Source organism: Plectropomus leopardus, chromosome 18, assembly GCF_008729295.1.
Source record: "Plectropomus leopardus isolate mb chromosome 18, YSFRI_Pleo_2.0, whole genome shotgun sequence".
Classification (NCBI taxonomy): Eukaryota; Metazoa; Chordata; class Actinopteri; order Perciformes; family Serranidae; genus Plectropomus; species Plectropomus leopardus.
In genome coordinates this window covers 15,722,980-15,743,934 of record NC_056480.1, presented here as the reverse complement: position 1 = coordinate 15,743,934, position 20,955 = coordinate 15,722,980, and the positions used below count along the sequence as shown (strand labels likewise).

General features: G+C 40.1%; 2 protein-coding genes across 2 annotated transcripts; both read left to right on the top strand.

Moving 5' to 3' along the window:
• The first annotated feature begins 7,254 nt into the window (after positions 1-7,254).
• LOC121958214 (proline-rich protein 15) lies at positions 7,255-9,025 on the top strand. The gene is made up of 2 exons (XM_042507082.1): positions 7,255-7,647; positions 8,115-9,025. The coding sequence occupies exon 2, from the start codon at positions 8,135-8,137 to the stop codon at positions 8,537-8,539; it is 405 nt and encodes a 134-aa protein (XP_042363016.1). The 5' UTR covers positions 7,255-7,647; positions 8,115-8,134; the 3' UTR covers positions 8,540-9,025.
• A 2,406-nt stretch (positions 9,026-11,431) lies between these two features.
• LOC121957906 (WAS/WASL-interacting protein family member 3-like) lies at positions 11,432-19,868 on the top strand. Its single transcript, XM_042506707.1, is given in 9 exon segments — positions 11,432-11,774; positions 13,764-13,870; positions 15,106-15,244; positions 15,949-16,110; positions 16,606-16,800; positions 16,803-17,312; positions 17,815-17,952; positions 19,296-19,400; positions 19,486-19,868. Coding segments are annotated over 8 exon segments (1,380 nt in total). The 5' UTR covers positions 11,432-11,774; positions 13,764-13,780; the 3' UTR covers positions 19,527-19,868.
• The last annotated feature ends 1,087 nt before the right edge of the window (positions 19,869-20,955 follow it).

Genomic DNA, 20,955 nt, shown 5'->3' with positions numbered 1-20,955 from the left:
TTACCACTGCTAGAGGCAGGCAGAGGTACACATTTGATCTCGTTATCCATTTTACTCGTCCAAGTATTTCTGATATTGATTCATTTTCTATATATTCTCCAAATGCCATATTTGGAGTGTGGTTGTTTATTTGCCTTCATCTTGAAATTAAACATGTCTGTATAAAATCACTACTGATGTCTGGGAGCTCTAACCTGCCTGAGTCTGTGCTTCACTGAAATGGCTTTTAATGCATTCTAGCTGTTACCAAGACATTCTTTAGATAATAATTATCTATATAAAACAAGCTGAAATGTGTGTTTGGTAGCTGTGTGCCACTGGCAGCACTGTCAACAGATGTGTTTCATTTGACTGATTATCACCAGGCCTGTCGTGATACCCTGAAGTGTAAAAAGCAGATTATCAGGAGGGAATTCTGGCTCCATCTGCATCTGGTGTTCAAATAACAGATAATGTGACACTGTTTTGTAAGAAGCAGCTTGTTACTGGACTTTTTCTCAGGATGCTATTTTGGACAATAAAAAAAGTATAGATATCAGAGCTTGAGTGTTGAAAAAAGTGCCATGTTGTAATATGCTTTTAAAGTGCTTTTAATGTCCTTTTTCAAAATCTGCTTTTACGCGTTATGTAGCTGATAGTCTAAATTTATAGTTACAATTATGTTTTGGAACATGAGTTGTCATTATGTATATTTGAAAAAAAGTTTTATCGAACTTTAAACTACTTGATGTAATAGTTGGTAGAAGTGTTTAAAGCTTGTTTTTGTGGTTGTGTTTCTTTTCTTCTGTGTTTACAAGGAAATGTAAGCACTAGAAAAATAGCAGAACAATAGGGGCAAGTTTCCAAAGTGAAGGCTGAACAGGTCAGTTGAGATTTAGAACTTTTGGTTTAAAGGTACAATTGAAGTGTAAGGCAGCTAATATTAGGCACGCACGTGATTATGTGCGTGTGTTAATTTTGTATTTCATGTCTTTGTGGTCATGTTTTGTCTCTTTGAAGTCATTAGCCTTTGGTAACACCTTGGCCAGAAACTACAGATGAAAAAAAGCCTCTTGGCTTATCTTAACATTTTTATGTATCGTCTCCATTAATATTCACAGCCCCTTCTCAGATTAGCAAAACTATTTTGTGTCCCTCCTTTTTTTTTGTAGTTTTTTTTCCTTTTAGTTCCTTGCATCTCTTTGTGGTCTTTTACGTCTCTTTGGGGTCATCCTGAGTCTCTTCCTGGTCAGTACATCATAATTTTAGTGACATTTTGTAGGTGAAGTCCAGTAAGGGGCCCCTATTTTGGGCCCCTTTGCCTGTGCCGAATAGACCACTTAAGCAATCCATCCAAAGGATTTTGTAGTCAGTCAGTCAGTCAGTCACTTTCTGTAAGAAAGACACAAGAAACACAAAAAATGGCTAGAATCTGTTTCATTCCTTTCTGCATTCCTGAAAGTTTAGTCTTAAGCACCTGCAGAGAAGCTCAGGCGAGTTTCAGATGCTTTACTTAATCTTTTATAATAGAGAATTTACAAAGAGGAAAACAGTCAAAACAATGCAATCCTCAACTCAAGCACACAATGAAATATAATTGAAACTCGGCCTGCTCCACCCAAACGCTCGGGACAGCTTGTTTAGTTTGTATTCCCTCCACTATTTTTACCCATATAACCCTCAGTTGTGGACTGGAATGTATACATATGTTTACATGCGAGATAGTCAGTGTTTAAACAGCCTTTAAAGTGTTGGTGCTGTCTGAGACGGCCAGTAAACCGTGTCTGCGCTTGTGACTGTCCTCAGATACAGTAGCCGCTCACTTCCTTTGAGAGGTTTTTGTGAGCTGACTCTACCAGTCCGACTGGCTGCCTTCCTGCTCCCTTTCCCATGGTTAACACACCTCGGCTTAACCTGTTGTGCAGTGAAACACAATGGCAGTGATTTTCAGGTTTATCATGTCGCAATGACTTACTGGACTCATACGCACACAGCACATGCGTGATGTAGGCACACTGCTGTCATCACACGAGCGTAGACGGGCGCACATAGCCTAGTTTGAACTGTGTGCATCTGAGTCAACATAAATATTTATGCATGGTTGAGTGAGTCCCTTTGGTTTGTTCAGGTGTCTCCCAATGTACATTTGTGACATCACCTCTCAAATCTCAGCTAATATTTTATTCATCATAACTGGGGCTTTTCAAATGTAAAAATGATTATTGACACCAGTTGTGTGCCGATAATAATTGAATACCAGTTTTTATACTTGACAAAAATGTTATTGACTCCAGAAGTTCAGAGCAACTGAAAGTTAAGCCTCCATCCTTGTGTTTGGCTGGTTGTTAGGGAGAAAATATGTTGATTCATGCAGTTTGTAACAGAGGCAAGCTCTACGAGACAGAAACCGATACAGGTGGACAGGTATTCCTCTGTTTCAATATCGCTACAACGTCATTTAGTTTTCTACACGCATTCTCTACATGTTTCTCTGTCTCAGCAGGCAAATACTCAGATTTCACCCTGAGGAAATCCCTCATTCAAAACGGCAACATGCTCAATGAGAGCTATGTACTCAGAGGTGGAGAAACTAACTGTAATCATGCAGCTCTATCTGAAAGATTCCTGCACGGATGTTTTGTTTATCTGGTCTGGTTGGAGTTAATGATCAAACTTTCAGTGAGAAAGCAGATGGGGAGATATAGAGACAGAGCAAAACTGAGAGGTATGATAAGATAACATCCTGCGGTTATGATGCTGTTTGGACCAGAAGCTGTATCCATGTGGGTCGTGGGTGAGTAGGGAAAGCAGGATGTGTCGAAATGATTAATGGTTTATTTTGACAATTTTAGTAAATTTATCAGGTAAAACTAGAGTTGTAGCCTCGTGATTGTATACCTCTCCACACCAGTCAAGTCGCACTCACAGTTTACATCCATATCTGCAAAAACATGGATGCTTCACACACATCTTTCCTCAAGCAGCACAGAGGATCTATACAATCAGTTTCAAGATCATTGTCACCAATTCAGTATCTGACTAAATGTCTCCCCTTCTGTTTCTGAGACACTGTATGATGCTGAGTAATAGCCAGAAAAAAACATTATGATGTCACAGTAAAGTTGGCCTTTGACCTTTTGAATCTAAAATGTCATCACTTCATTATTTTATCCTATTAGATATTTGTGTGAAATTTTGTCATAATTAACATTGGATTCTTGAGTAATGGCCAAAAACATGATTTGTGATGTCTCAGTGACCATAGACCTTCTACCACCAAATTCTTATCACTTGATTCTTCAGTCAAAGTCAACATTTGTCCCAAATTTCAGGAAACTCCCTCAAGGCCTTCTTGAGATATTGTGTTCATTAGAATGAGATGGGTGCAAGGTCACAGTGACCTTGACCTTTGACCCCCAAATTCTAATCAGTTCATTCTTGAGTTCAGGTGGATGTTTGTACCAAATTTGAAAAAAAAATTCCTCAAGGTGATCTTGAGATATTGCATTTGTGAGAATGGGATGGACATACATATGAACAGATGGATGGAAAACCCAAGAACATAATGCCGACGTGGCTCTCACCGACGTGGATGCATAAAAATGTCAATATTGCAAAGGTTACCCAGTTCCAGATTCTTAAAAGTAAGGATCTGTTCCTATTTCCTAATTGAATGAAATATCCTTATGATTTAATTGAATAAAATACTCGATCATCAGTCATCTGAGGTGCTGAAAAATTGTAATGGGTAATTTTCTCCCAGCAAGCAATTAAGAGGAATCAGAAAAGATACAACAGATTATATCACAATGTAAATAATCATTAGTTGCAGCCATAGAATATTAAACTGTAAGGCCATCTGCATCATTTACAATGTGTACAAGTTTACCTTATATTATCCATTGCATTCATGCTTACCTATGTGTGTAGAATAAAGTAAAATGATGAAAAGCATTTTACGTGTGGTGGCATGAAGAAATGACTCCAGAGTTTCGACTGTGATGGGAGATGGGAGGAGAGGGAGTCCCCAGGTATGCAGGCAGGGCACCATCCGCTGAAGGAGAGACAGACAGAAACACATTCTTGTTGCCACAACAACTTTCAGCTGGAGGAGAGAGACAAAAGGCATTCCCTGATTTCCTCCCTCCTCTCTCTCTGTTTCTGTCTTTCTCTGTTTCAGACCAGGTCTTCCCTGTTGGCACAGAACCACACAGAAACCGTTTAGGATTCCAGGGGCACACACACACAAAAAAACAGCTTGTAGTATAACATCATACTAAGAGATGTCATTCTTTCACATCAACAATTTGAAACTTGGCTTCGCTATAGCAAATAGTTTCTAAAAAAAACACCTAAAATTATAATGTACAATATGTTAATCTCTACATGAGGCTCTGATTATCTGTGGTTGAAATTCTTAAAACATTTGCTCGACTTCTCTGGCTTTTTTTTCTTCTTTTTGGACACAAATCATATTGTGAACATCTGATTGCGTTTTACGCATTTCTTGTAGCTTGAAAATTTTCCTAATTTTACAGAGATTTTGTAGTTTCACATATTGTATGAGTTACATTTTATATCATGTTTTTATAATGAGGCTTATCCTAAATGATAAGATTAATCTCATGATGCATGCCACTTAATTGCGTATTCAAGCTCACAGTGTGAAGTTAAATTGTTGATAAATTGTAACTAATTCATCAGTTATAAGCCACTCCAACGCTGGACACACATTTTGATATTGTGGCTTTTTAGTTCATTAGGAAGACAGCTCAAATGAACCATGCTGGTGAAGAGCTGCGGGACACGTGGACCAATACTTATTTACAAATAGCTTGTGGTGGAATAAGTATTCAGATCCTTTATTTGGTGTAAAAAAATACACTAATAATTAAAAAAAAAAACACATATTGCAAAATTAACTAGTTAAAGTACAATATTATCAGCAGAATGTCATTACATGTAAAAAATGCAAATTGTTTTGAAAAATTGTTGCAAACAAAAACCTGAGCAAATAAACAACTTAGCTAACAAAAAAACCTAGTATGTAATTTTTCCCATGTCTAGATGACACCTATGGAAAGATCTGCCTGTCAGAAATTGTATGATTGTATTCTCAATATCAATGCATTCAACTGAGGGTTACAAGTTTAGTATTTCCCACTACTGCTATGTTATAATGACTGTTTAGTTTAGCCAAATTACTAGCATGTGATAAACCAGGTTCTTAGAAAGTATGAAACTCATGACTTACAATATTGTAATGACTACGTTATTGTTACTTCAAAATCACAAAAGATTTAAAAAAGCAATTAACAAAGTAAATATAAGTGTTCACCATGAGCAACAGTGTCAGGAATGGTATTGTTTTCACCTTATGAGTCTGTGTGTCATCATGATGAAATGAAGTCCAGGTGACGCATAGCATTTTGCCAGGTGTTTATATGTCTGTCGGCCCGTCTGTGGACAGATTTTGACAATGTGACAGTATCACAGCTATGCAAGATGCAGTCATGAACCTTGACAAGTGAGTAGTTGAAGGTCAAAATGAAGGTTGGGTTGAGGACGGGTGTGGTTCAAACAAAAGGGCCGGCACAGGGACGGGGTAATTGCTTCCCACACTTTACGGCATAGGTCCGCTTTTATTTGGTGTCACAAATCTCTGTATTGTGGCTGGAGTTTATTTTCTCAAAAGGGCAGCCCAAAAGTTCTACTAAGGATTTATCTGTAAATTAATTTTTAACATTTCATTTATTATATAATGCTTAAACATGTTTTGGTTGTTTCTAAGTGTCCTTAAGAAATCAAAATCAGAGCTGAACACTGTCATATTCCAAAGGTGTTATTTAGATTGGCCTGGACGTCTGGATGTTTCTAACTCTGGCCAGTAGGTGATGCAGCATGAGTTGAAGCCATGGATATGTTAATGTGTCCTGGTCCTGTGTCATTCTGACAGACTCAGACAGACAGGCAGAAAAACTACTTGAAACTGACCCCAGACTTGAAATTCAGTATGAGGAGAAGCATCTGGAAGAATCATGTGTGACAAGTAGGCCCAGCCCAGCAGGTGAAACCGGCGCCAGGCCAAACTGCTTCCCCTCACTTTATGTGAACTTACAACAGCAACAATTGCACGTCTAGTGCAGTAATGTTACTTCAGGAGACTACTGACTCCCCCTCTGATAATGTCAGCAGAGGGTCTCATTTAAACACTAGTGGACAAAGTACACAACTCTATTACTTGAGTCAAAGTATAGGTGCTACAGGTCAAATATATAGTAAATGATATTTCCAGAGTCTTATTATGACTTGAATTAAAGTACTTGCTTTTAAAAATACATTAGTATTCAAAGTACTTTTTTAAAAAAAAATCTCAGTGCATTGTTGTATAGTGTCACAATACATTTATAGAACCAAATGACTCTGAAACAACACACTCAACGCACTGACTTGCATGTAAAACCTGTATAATGAAAAGCTTGATCAATTTGCTGAAAGGCCTATAGAAATGCCCATAGAAACACACTGAAAAAAAGCACCAGCACTGTCATTTAGATTTTTTAAAACTTAAATATGAGTAGTACATTTGTGAGACAGAGGTTCGGGAACACAACTTTGACAAACAAACCACATGCAGAACCACATGGTCAAAGTTTATGGACTTTTGATTTTAGAAAAGAATGAAAAAAATCATCCACAGACTTCAAAGCAAATGTAACAGGTAACGAGAGCCCTCAAAGAAATATAGCAACAATATTGGTCTCTCAAATGTAGTCGAGTCAAAGTAATAAGTAAAAATAACATAAAAAACTAAAAGTAAGGTACAGATACTCAAAAACTGTACTTAAGTATAGTACTTAAGTAAATGTACTTTGTTACTGTCCACCATTGCAGCCTTATTTAAACCATTTAACAGTTTAAACCATATAGAAGAGCTGCATGCTGCTAAGTAACTTGCCTGTTTTAGTTGGTGACTAGTGATACCATTAATTAAATAAACATCTCACTATCTCATTCCACTCCTTTGCATGACATGCAGGCTACAAGCTATTGTTTCTCACACTAATGGGCGTCCAAAATAGGAACATAATTTGGCTCCGTGGCTTGGGTTGGGTTCAGGTGATACAAAGGGATCTTTTTTTTTAATCTGTCACCGAAGAGGCGCACGCTCCCATGGGGTTTGTTGCCATGCAACCACAAGCACCGCCCACCACCGCAGTGTATATACCTGAGCGGGAGTTCACGTGACAGTCCCAGAGAGTTCATCCAATCAAGAGTGGGGACAGGTGCTCCGACAGGAGAGTTTCGGAGGCGGAAACCTGCTGGTTCAGTAAGAGAAAGACGTTCCTTATAAATGTATCAATTCATTTGTGGTGTTCTAGAGAAGTACAGAAGAAGAGTTGAGATATTTGACGAAGAAAACAGGAGAGAAATGAAAGTGTTTGGAGGTGGGAGATGTGAGGGGGCAGGACACCTGGCTCGTGCGTGAAATGGATACTGCTGCGACCCCTTAAAGAACTGCTGTCACAGTTGCGCTCCAACTCTGAGGACGAAGACACTGACCTCTACAGTGGATTTATAGGCTATCTCTACACAGTTAAAAGTGTGGCATTTCCACTTTGTTTCGGGTCTTTCTAAGTGTCCACCCACTTCACTTCTGTTGCTCAGGTAAGTGTTCACGAGAGCTTTTTTTCGCATTGTTCACCTGTGAATCACTGCTTGGCTTTGCTCTTCTGTTAAGACTCATTAAACCAGTTTTACAGAGAACATGGCCACACTGGTTATTCCTAGGATTAGTTGGTAAGAAGTTTTCTCACCATAGTGGGAAGTAAGATTGAATCACATATTTAGAGACCATGGTAATCAAACAGAAAATTGTATTTGTAACTATTATGGGGGTGGGGCTAAAGATGCAGAGGATGAAAGTTGATGTTTCACAGTGATATTATTGAAACCCAAAGACATGATATGTTTTTTAAAGGACTAATATGATGTTTTACGAGAAATCAGAGAGAAAGGTAAATCAAGAGCACAGGTGATAAAATGACCTCACAGATGAAGTTTACATGACTGATTAATTCTGAAGCAGAGGGGATGATATCGACTACAGCTGATTATTGTGTTTTCTGTTACAGTTTCCTCCCTCCAGTCAAAGATGACAGAGAGGACCCCATGGTGGATGGCATTTCTGCCAAAAAAGAAGAGTGGAAGCTCCAAGGACACCAGTACATCCCACACCACCCCGCACTTTGACCCTTTTGCACAAAAACCAGAGAAGCAAAAAGTCTCCTGTGATCAGACTCAACAAGAGTCCAACATCTTCCGAGATGACACCTATGACGACTCAGCCCTGGACACATACTTCAACGAGCAGACGTGTCGCAGGAACATGAAGATTTCACGCTCGGGTCGATATAAGGAGAAGCGTAGGATTCGACAGAGCCTTCCCGTGCAGGAGAAAGAGACAGATAATGTGGCCTCAGGCAAAGAGGACATGTGGGAATGGCGAGGAGGAGTAGATGATCGAAGACCGCAAAAGGAGAGGGACTCGAAGACATGAAGACGCTTCAGTCTCTAGAGGCATACCAAGAGAAGCTGTGTGTTGGTTAGGGTGATGAAGAAGCTTTCAACTTTTTGCCCAATACTGCTGGAATGAAGGTTATTTGAAATATTGGAAATTTTTAAATTTTTTTTAATGGACTTGTGCCAGAAGGCCACAGAAACAATAATCAACTTGAAATTGATTGTATTTGTCCTTTACGATGGTTATTGAACCACTTTGCCAACGATATCCCATAATCAGCTTAAACAAAGAGATACATTACCATTAGTAAAAGCACTTAAAAGCCAAGTATGTAGTTAATGTCCCACTGTGTCCTTGCTAGGGGTTGGCCAATATTGATTTTTTAGGGCAGATACCTATACCGATTATTAGTAGTTAATGAGACTAATAACCAATACTTGGAACTGATTTGCATTTACAATAAAAATTAAAATCTTTCTGTCAATATTTAGACTTTGGAATATAACAAACTCCAACACAAAACTTTGCTTAAATGCGTTTAGCAATGGTTTAATCAAAACTGAGACTTTCAACATCATATACAGCAAGTTCCCAGCAACTTTTTTTATAAAGTTAAGTGAAAATTTAAATAAAACAAGTAAACAAAAATAGCTCCCTGAGGTTTTACATAGTAAAAGTTCCTCCCATGCTGACACTTTTTTTGCACTTTATAATTAATTAGTTTGATCGTAGATCATTAAAATAAAATGCTGATACAGATAACTGCCAAAATGCCAAATACTGGCCCCGATAATCGGCCAGGCAGATAATCTGTCGACCCCTAGTCCCTGCATCATTCACAAACAGTGTCATCATTGGACAAATCTTAAAATGACTTCAAGGAAACACAGTTCACAAATGCAATTTTCCATCAGGATTAAGTGTGATATGCTCCAGAAAAATGTTGTTTATAAGATGTTTACATTATTCCTGTAAAAAGAATGATATATGTTTGATAATGAAGGTTAAGTATAATGCTCCTTTTTGCAAAGCTTTTAAAAAAATGTTGATTCTAAATGGTTAGAAGGATGTTTATGAAGGTGTAAAATGATTGTATTATTATAATGTGTGAAAAAAAAACAGTTAGTGGAAGAAATCAAGGATTGCTTGTAAGCAGCTTTTAGTCAGATGCACGTCACTTGCCAGCAAAAATTGTATGAAGGATGAAATCCAGCATGTTGTAAGACATAATGGGTCCAAAAACAAGCTACTGCTGACCTTAAAGTAAGATGCTAATGTTGTGATATCCAGCTGAATGTGATACGGCCATGTAGCTAAGGAAGTATTACTACTGTATTTTGGACCAGCTGTGAATACTTAGATGAAGGCAAAATTTGAGAAATAAATCTGATCACTGGGTGTGCATGTGCATATGTGCCTCATTATTCCTATAAAGTCACAATTTAATGGCTAAACTGGGCATGGCAAGGATAACTTTGTTTTGCCTTCCTTGAGTAAATACTCTCGAAACAGACTATGTCAAAATTATGAGAAGCCAGGTACATAAACAGAGGAACATGTGCACTTCAAAACATAAACTGGAAATGCAAAATGTACAGAGAGGTCATATGACTCCTCTTGGCAGCAGCGTTGGTGCCTTATCATCACCTTACTGGAGTAGTCGAGGAGCGGGGCTAGTGTGTGATCATCACATTGTCTGAAAAAGACTATTACAAGGAATTAGTGCCATCTGTATGTAGCGTCCGCATGGCATGTCAAACCCAGGCCTAATTATACTGTTGTGTCACATAAAGGGAGGAGCACGCCTGTGTCACCGCATTCCTCTGTCACTGCTGAGGTTTGAGGTGTGTGTATGTGTGTGTGTGTGTGCCTGCAGCATTTGTGTTTATGTAACAGTATTTTGACAGCTGCTTCATTTATGGCTTCAAAATCATTATCTGATTTTTTAATGAAATGCATTAATGTAATTTCATTAACTAAGATGCAGTAAGTGCAGTGCTGGATGTAGCTCATTCACCGCCCCAAGCAACAAAATCACCTCAATGAGACAAAACAAGCACAGGGAGACACAAAATGACCACAGACACATTAAAATCCTACAAAGAGATGCCAAAAAAGAGTCTCGAGATAACCACAAAGCAAAACAACCCAAAACTGACCAAAATGACTTGGAAAAATGACCACAAATGACCTGAAAGAAAACAAAAAATGACCTTAAAGAGACTGAACAAAAATAGCCACAATGCAAACAACAATAAAAAAACAAACAAACAACCAGAAAATGACCAAAACACACCCAAATAAGTACAACAACCAAAAATTACTTGAAAAAAAATCCAAAAATGACCTGAAAGAAAACATAAAATGATTTCAAGGAGACTTTCCAGACTACAAAGAGACACCAAACAATCTCAAGGAGACACTAAATGATTGCAAAAACACACAAAACAACAACAAAAACACAAAATCAAAATCAATCAATCAATCATGCTGACTACAAAGACGCACAAAACCATCGCAAAGTCTGTCTGTCTTGTTCCAAGGCAGAAGAGGTGGTGGGGCCCTTTTGCACATTTATGCACAGTGGCCCACTGTCTCATAATCTACCACTGAGTGTGTGATACAGATAATTTGGGGCTGACACATTTGAAAAAAAGATGACTTGTGATGCCATATTTTTAACACAGGGGGGCGAAAATGTACGACCTTACAGCTGGAAATAAAAATGAATAGGACTAAAATACACGGAGTTGAAAAAAAACGGAGAGTCAGATCAAGTTATGGAAAAGTCACGAGAGCAGACTTGTTTTTAAAAGTCTGAACCAGTTCTCGTGCCAACACAGTGTTTATTTTATTCCACAGAGATGTAATTTAAGGTGAGAGAAAGTTTCTCTCTCTGTCTCTGTCTCTGTCTCTCTCTCTCTCTCTCTCTCCCCCCATTGGTCTCGTGCTGGGGCGGTAAGGTGTGGCCTCGCACCGCGTCGCCTCCTGTCGCGCGCTCACGGGGGAATAAACAGACAGAAAGGGAACATTGTGCACGACCACCGCCGCGTGCTTACAGTGACTGCAGTTTGAAGTAAAATGAAAAAGTTTCTATAACTTTTTGTAGCTCGACAACATTTAGTCACTGACAGCACAAACGCCGGATAAGTGCTGTCCCCATTCGACTAAAAATAACAGTATGGGAAGCGCACTATTAGGCCAGTGCTGCTGTGGTCCATCTCACTGAAGCATTCTCTGCAAACAGGTGGATTTTGGATATTTTCTGAAGGTAAGACAACGCTGCTATCTATTATTAATGCACACTTGTTTGTGGCATATGGGTTTTCTTATTCCCACTAACCTGCCTGATGAAATGTACAAAAATAAAGGAGAGGCTGGGAAGTCTTTACAGAAGATGAGCTGGTTTTTTCAAGCACTTTCTCTGTCCAAAGGCATGGCGCATCCAATGTTCCTGTCTCCTAACTTCAAGGCTTCACTGTTTTAAAGTATTTACGGTGCATTTTTGTTCCAGCAGTCTACTTCAAATTAAAAAAATAATGTAGTAAGTTATTATAATATGAACTATAAATTTGTTTCACCATAGTTAAAAATGCATTTTGTTTTATTTTTGTGAGATTAACAAAGAAATTATTGACAAGTAGACAACTAAAGGGTATATAAAGATGATTGTTTTAACACTTGTGTTTTGTAGACATTACTTATTGTTTATGGTCCCACAGACCCACTGTGTGTTTCAACAATCAAAGTCAAGCTCTTTTCCTTATAGGGACAGTTCACCCCCAAATCAAAAATACATATTTTACATCTTACCTGTAGTGCTATTTATCAGTCTAGATTGTTCTGATGTGAGTTGCAGAGTATTGGAAATACTGGCTGTAGAGATGTCTGCTTTCTCTCCAACATAAAGGAACCAGATGGTGCTCGCCTTGTGGTGCCCAAAGCGCAAAAAAAAAAAGAAAAAATTAAAAAACTTACTAGCAATGTCTCTCTCCAGAAACCATAGCTCCATTAATCAAAAAAAATATATACAAAATATAAACATTATAACAGCACCCTTTTCATTAATTCATACATTAGAGATTAAGCGCTGTGACATATCCTCAAGTGAGTTAGGACGGCCTCAGCTTGGGCTCCATGTAGCAGGCTTTTGGCATGTCTTTTACATAAAAAAGTATATAAATTTCTTGGTTAGTCTGCAGCAGCTGCCTCTTCCTGCTACTTGTGTTGTTTGTCATTAAATCTTTACTCCAGGATGAACAAAGATGTACTACAGGTCAAAGAAAAACAACTGGTATGAGAGGTGCATTTCCACTCAATGTCCCACCTGTTCTTCTCGAGCTCAGCAAACCAGCATCCAGTTTGCCCCCTTTAAAGACCTACACTAGTGTCACAGAAGCTGCTTGACACAGATATGGAGATAGAAATAGCAACAGAGGACAGTCTGCCAGTTACATAGATGGGAATTGTACACATGCGCACACACACAAACACACAAGAGCAGGACATATACAAAAACAGGTTCTGTTCTGTTTTATTAAATTGCTCAGGAGGAGCATGCACAAATTCCAAAGAGAACCCAATGTGCACAAAGGTCTGGCTGTTTTCAGTCTTTCACAGCCATGCAAGACAGCTCGTCAAGAATTTATGATGTCAAGAAAGTTGTGTGGAGGTCTCAGTGACTGTCGCTGTGGATCGTTTACTAGCTGAGTTGCCATCAACGCGTGGAGATTGAAAGACGGTGACATAATCCGGGGCATGAGCTGTTCCTGGAAAGTTGCAGCAGTGCTTATCACTTTGATAATTGCACCAGTTGCTCTTGATGATAGAACCACAAGACATCCTGTACACAAAAGAACAATGTGTGAGCACGCTGTAGCATTTTCCTGCTAAGTTTCCTGAATGTGTTTCCATTCACTTACTGCAGTGTGAGCCTTTGGTCAGTGAGCGACTGAAGGGTAGGGGTCCGTTACGTTGCACACAACACTCTCCATTGTTCCTCTCCCAAGTCCCTGCCACAGGACAGTGTGGGAAGAAGAGGAGGACAAGGGCGGGGGGGATGTGTCAGATTTCTCTAGAGAGGATGGAGCGCTCTCTGTTTCCTGTTTTGTGCTACACGCTGGTGAAAGCTCTTCCTGTTCAGGAAAGCGGGCAGGAGGTCATTGAAAGTGCCCCTTTACACAGTAGCAGCTTATGGAAAAAAAACATCCTAAAATGTGCTCACTGGCTGCAGTGTTCATTTGTCTATTGTCTTCTTTAGGTATCTGAGACCTCAGCATGCCAGTCCCCCCTCCTCCCCCCCCGCCTCCCCCGGCACCCCCCCCTCCTCCACCAAGCCCGCCACCGCCCAGTTCTGCCCTGCCGCAGGTAAGACTGTCTTTCTCTAACTCTGTCATGCAATTGAATTGAAGTAAACACTCACTCGTGTCCTTCTCGCTGACCATCAACCATCACCTGTAGATTATTTGCATTATTGATTGAGGTAATACACACACACACACACACACACACACACACACACACACACACACAGTAGGGCAGACAGCAGAGTCTCAGTAGCAGCAGAGTGTTATGTTTCCACAGCAGGCGCTCAGTGTCCTCATGTTAAATGAGTTGCCGCTGCCAGCAAACAAGGCCACACCGCAGAGACACAGCTCAGCAGCTTCAGAAACTGAAGTCACAGTGCTTCTCATCACTCTGTGAACCCAGACATGACTAAAAAAGATCCATTCCTCTGCTCTGTCTCCTCCTCTACCTTCACTTTTATCACCTCCTCTGCCTCATTTAAACCTTTGATGAATGCTTTCAGTGCACCTTCTTGCTTTTCTTCGCTTGTATCTGTTTAAACTGAGGTGAGTAGATGATGATAGTGCCACACATACACTATATTCTCACTCACCTCTTTATCTAAAAAGATGACATCAAATGAAACTTAAAGATCTCAAGAATACACTTAGCAGGGCTACAACTTACGACTAAAGTAAAAGAAAGTATAATTGAGAACATATGCTTAACGTATTAATAGTGGAAGTATTCAGTCCAGAAAAAATCTAAAAAAACAAGTTAAGTAAAACAAAAATAATTGAAAATAAATTAGAAAACGACTAGCCAAATAGCCATTTAATTTTCGGTCAATTGTCTAATTGATTAATGGACTAATTATTTCAGATGTACTTGTATTAATTGTTGGATAGTCTAATTTATTTTTTAAATAATAATAATTAAATGCTTGTTAAACAAAAGCACTAAGATGTAAAGTAACTAATAACCAAAGTTGTCGCGGAAATAGGCAAAACATACAATATCTTCACTAAAATGTAATGGAATACAAGTATAAAATGGCATGGAAAGAATAGACTCAAATTCAAGTACCACAAATTTGTCCTTAAGTACAGTACATTAGTAAATATACTCTATTACATTCCACCACTGCACTGATGTAAACTGCAACTTGACTGGATAGCTGAGGCAGTAATTCAAGTTTGCTTTATAAATGCCATAAATTCATTGATTATCAAAATAGTCTATATCATCAGAACAGAACACATATTCGATAAAACACTGGTCCTGTTAAAAAGCTGTTTTTTGTCTCTGTGTGACAGTGTCCGTCGGAGCCTCCTAAGCTCCAGTCTGGTGGAGGAGGAGGAGGTGGAAGGAATGCCCTGCTGGCCGACATCCAGAGAGGAGCCAGACTCAAGAAAGTCACACAGGTCAACGACCGCAGTGCCCCCGTCGTCGATAGTAAGAACAACATTCTTACAGTACTATCAAAGGAAATACTCAATACTAGTGTTAAGACACTAAACGGTACTGGTTTTGAGTGGGAAAATAGGGTGGAAAGGGTAATATGTGTAGTTTCTCTTTGAGCTATATTTTAGAATAGACACACACTTATACACATCACGTGCACACTTCAGGAAGGAATGCCCCACAGCAGATAAGGATGCAGGCACAACAGGAAACTACTATATACAATAGACAAGATGTACATTGTGTCCACAGTATACAGTACCGTGAGATTTACAAAAAACTGAAAGGTTTTAATGTATATTACCTGTTCAATTTTCTGTTTTCCACTTACTTGCATAGAGATTCCCATTAAGAGATGCTTATGAGTGTTATTATGTTTAATGTACAGTATTTTCAAGTCTGTGAGCATGCAGCAGTATGTTTTGCCTTTTTGTCAGACACATGGTCCTAAACTTTTAGATGCATTAAATATAAGATAAAAATTGAGTAACTGGTGTTACTGTCAGTTACATGAGTGGAGCTGGACCAGCTGAAACAGACCGGTCTGTTTTGTGAAAAGGTGTGTGGTAGGCCCTCAGGAAGAGTAAGTGATTTGGGTGGTGCGAAATAAAGATTCCCAGGACACATATATAATGGACTCTGATGTCATTGCTATTAATTATTTATGAAGTGTGTTTACATGTGTTGTTCCCCAGAGCCCAAGGCGAGCACCGGAGATGTATCCAGTAGTGTTGGTGCTTCTCAGGGCTCATCAGGAGGGACGGCACCCATGGGACCCTCTTTGGGTGGGCTCTTTGCTGGAGGGTTCCCCACTCTAAGGCCTATAGGACAAAGAGATTTAACAGGCAAGACTCCAGGTTGGTGCAAAATGTCTTGCTCTTACTAAATCTATGTGTTATTATTAGAGATGTCCCAATCAGATAGGAAGGATCTGCCCGATCAACGCAGGTTTTATTAGATCGGGATCAGTTATTTTGAGGATGCACCCCGTCCAATACGTTGTTTACATCCGCCATCACACAGGCGGCATAACAGAGAGCACAATTTGCTGCAGATTTTCAGGTTTTATTGTAATGATGCTTGTCTGTTTGGATGCAGACATTTTTTCAGAGCTATAAAACTGTTAAGCATATACACTGGATTGAATAAATAACTTTAAAGCAGTTGAAATGTGCATTGTGCAGATGTATTATGCAGGTAAAAACAAGTATCAGATCGGGACTCGGTATCAACAAACACTCAATATCACATGACTTGGATCGATCGAAAAAGACTTGATCTAGACATCCCTAAATATTATTTATATGTTGACCATCCAAATGTCTCCTCTTGTGTGTGTGTGTTTGATAAAGTGTCTCGATCGAGCTCCTCCGCCTCCCTGAAGCCTCTGTGGAACGCCCCCATGCCAGCAGACACAAGCAGTGTCTCGGAGACTCACAGGACGTCTGATCTCCGAAACTCCGTCCACCGTCAGCTCGCTCCCTCGTCCTCTGCTCCTCCCTCCCCCTCTCACAGCAGCAAACACTTGCCTCCTTTCCCTTCTTCTTCTCCCCTCCACCTCCACCCGCCCCACCCTCTTCCCTTCCTCCGCCTCCCCCAACCCAAGCCTTCCAGGACCGGCCTGCCAACAAGCCTCCGCCTCTCCCCTCCTGCCCTCCTCCTCCACCTCCGTCCCAGGTCACCAAGCCTACCTGGCTCCCCATCCAGCACTCCTACCACACAACCATCTCGCAGCCCTCTACTCCTCCTCCTCCACCTCCACCTTTCCAATCTCCCTCTGCTGTTCCAGGGGACCGCTCCTCAGGGTGCTTCTACCCTCCGCCCCCAGTCCACTCTGAACCCTCGAGGTTCCCCATCCTGCGGGACAGCCCACTGGGCCCTCCTCCTCCACCTCCTCCTCCTCCTCTCCCGGCTTCTTTCACCCCAAACTGCCCGTCCACCCTCCCCCCTCCACCACCCAAGGTGCCTGCAGTGCCCTCCCCGGCCATGCGCTGTCTGCCTCCCTCGTACCCCTGCAACGCCCCCACCCGACGGCCACCTGCTGTGCCCAGAGGTGCAGGTGGGTGAACACCAACATAAGGAATTGGTTTTTTTTTTGGCACATGGTAGAACTTTGCATCTATTCATTTTAACCCAAACTACGATGATGATCATATGCAGAATACACAAATGTTAATAGACAATGTAATTGTACTTTTTACAATGTCTGATTCAACAACAATTTTATGAGGGCAAAAACACCAATATAAATATTTGCAGTAACTGTTAGTTGTGCGTTCGAAACACGTCTGAAACTGCTGAACAAATGCAGGTTGTAAACTGTGGCAGCTGTTACAGCTTGTTATTAAAGCCAACAGGGTAGTAGTTGTGCAACTCTTTAGTTTCTTAGCAGCATTTACAAATCAGCTCTCTTTTTCTGACAGAAATGTGTGAATAAGGCTTACTGCCTTCCTTACAATCATAGAAGATCATATTGGATTTGGATGTATATTTCATGTGGTATATTTTGTTGCTTAAGTGTCTGACCTCTGACTTTTTCTCTCTGTCACCCATGGCAACAGGTGTGGGTCGGTTGGCTCCTCCTCCAGCTCCCCCGGCACGTTCCCCATCTACTGAGCTGTCCAGCCGCATTCCTCCCCCTCCGCCACCACCTCCCTTGCCTCCATCAAGTCTCAGGAATGGACACCTGCACAGCCTGGGTGAGTGTACAATTATATATCTGACGGTTTAGAGTACATGTGAGACCTTTAGTAGATTTTTTAAATCTAGAGTTAAACTGAGAGTTGCAATACAATTAGATGCATTACATTTTATTTATTCAATATATCCATATATCTTAATTGGAGCTTTAGTGCTTTTCATACACCCCTGTGGTGATGGTATAATATATCAATACTTCTATTGATGACAGACATCCCCTCTATATAGACAATATGGACAGTTGTATTGAATAAACAGCAAGCTAAGGACCTTTTACGTGTAAGAAATGTTAACAAAATTGTAAGGGTGACAAGAATTGTCAATTGAAAAGTTTTAATGATTTTGCTCTATTGTTTTAATGCCACACAGCAGTTGTCATTGCCTGTGAAATATATATATTTTTATGATGTCTACTTTTATCTTATGGACATTTCTATCTTGTATATGATTTGATTGTGACAGTACCACAGTAATTTAATATTATTTCATGGACGCCAGAGCCATGGAGGGATCACTGAACAGGACCACTGGGCACAGGCACAGGGCCAATCAAAGGCCTCCCTGGCCTTCACTTTCAAAATGTCAATGCAAGCCTCAAAATGACTACAAAGGACATAAAACAACTGCAAAGAGACACAGAAGGACCAGAAGAAAAGCCAATGAACTGCAAAGAGGCACAAAATAACTGCAAATAGGGGCTAAACAATCACAGACAAAAAAAAATACCCCAAAGAGACACAAATCAACCACAAAGAGAAACATAATATCCTAAAAGAGACACAAAACACCTACAAAGTAACACAAAATACCCTTAAAGAGAAACAAAACGACTATAAAAAGACACAAAATTACCTCAAGACATAAAATGCCCCAAAAGAGACACAAAACAACCAATAAGAAATGCAAAATATTCTCAGTGACACAAAACAACCACAAAGACACACAAAATACCTTCAAAGAGACACAAAACAACTATGGAAATATACAAAATGACCTCAGAGTCAAAAAATGACCTAAATGAGACAAAAATCAACCACAGGGCCATAAAAGGACCTAAAAGGAAAATTACTTCAAAAAGACAACAAAAATTCAATGAGATGCAACAACAACAAAAAAGCTCCACAGAGTCTGTGTGTCTTGCTCATGTGTAGGAGAGGTGGTGGGGCCATTGGCATGTTTGTGCCCAAGGGCCAATTATCACATCATCTGCCCATCGTCAGAGCAAAATTACTGTAGAGGGAAGGACACTAGAGGACAGTTGTTTGTAGGTGCAAATGAGCTTGTCTTTGAAAATGGGGCAAAATAACAACTTTTAATTGCATCTTTGCTTTACATCTATTAGCAGATGACTTTGAATCCAAGTTCCAGTTCCACCCCGTCGAGGACTTCCCCCCTCCCGATGAATTCAAGCCTTTACCTCGGATCTACCCCAGCAAAGAGAACAGAGGTAACACCACAGCACACTCTAACATTACCCATCACTTCAATAGCATCTATTGAGTCTTTTTCTTCCTCTTTCCTCTCTCTCACAGTGAACCCGAAACCACCTGGGATGAGGACACACCTCAGATGAGTCAAGGCCTCACTCTGTTCTTCATCAGGCCCCACACATATCAAGCAGTAAGACTCAGTCCTCCTCCTCATGACAGTAACAGAACTGTCACGGACATTTGGATGTAGGCTCTGTATGTGCATGTGTTGTTTGTGTTTAGCATATTTGTGTGTGCGTGTGTATGTGTGAGTGTCAAACAGAGGTCCCGCCTTATACTGACTATGTGACCTCTGACCTTTTCCAGTGTGGAATGTTTTGAATGTGTGTGAGGAGGAGGGCTCTCCCTACTCGTACTCATAAGTTACATACAGACTCTACACACACACACACACACACACACACACACACACACACACACACACACACACAAATATGCTAAACACAAACAACACATGCACATAAGGCTCTCCAGGGACAGTGTCTTCCAGCAGCTATATTTAACATGACTCGTGACACAGTTCATAGCATTTCAGTATCTACCTACAGGATAGAATTTTTTTATTTTGATGTCTTGATCTCTTTTTAGAGTAACCCAGAAATGTTCTTAAACACACAGATAGTAAAGATCTTTTAAGGACAAATATGTACAAGAAGAAGCCCCTTAAAGGTTCAGTATGTAACTTTTATCAAAATAACTTGATGAAGTTGTCACTATAATCTGTGAAAAAAAGGACAACAAAACATGTTCCTCTGGATTCTCTTGGTGATCCTAATGACATTTGCAAGAATCTACCGTGCCTGAACAAAAACATCCAGTCAGAGCCAGGATGAGTCTCTACCATTTATACACAGCAGTATGCCTGCGGTGCCAAGTAGGTGTAGTCTGCACATCATTTGACAGTTATCGAAAGGAACCGCAGCAAAATTTCAGCAAGAGCAATGCTTACATCACCACAACCACATGAACCATACAAACACAAACTAATCAAAGGAGATTGATAAGACAGAGAACTGATGAATTTCATTTAGGCTAAAAAAAATTTTACTGTGAACATCACAGTCCATGAGTGCATTTATTTTCCAGTATTGTCTACTGGAAATAGCTACCATGACTTTTTACCTTTAGGCTGACATTGTTGTTTGTAAATGTACGTGGTTGCTGCCACTGGCTGACAGATTACACGTCATTTAAACAGCTTTCGTGGTCCTCACCGTTATGTGTAAAGCGGTGCATCAGCGCACTGAAATGGAGCGGACCCACTGTTTGTGCACATGCCACCCTTACACGTGCCTGCTCTCACTCAGTCATGCTCAATATTTTCAACACGCAGCTTCAGTTTTAAATTCTCCAGTTCAGAAAAGTTACTCCAGTGGTTTGTCTTGTTTTCTTAGTCGTAGTTTAAAAATTGTTTTAGCTTGCTTTTCATCATCTGTCTTCTTCTATTTACTTGTCTCTGCTGTGGATGCTGTTGTTGGCAGTGCAGCATGTGCATAAGCACTTAAGCAGTGA

Coding starts and splice junctions, on each gene's coding strand:
- LOC121958214 (XM_042507082.1), top strand. CDS start 8,135: ATGACAGAGAGGACCCCATGGTGGATGGCATTTCTGCCAAAAAAGAAG.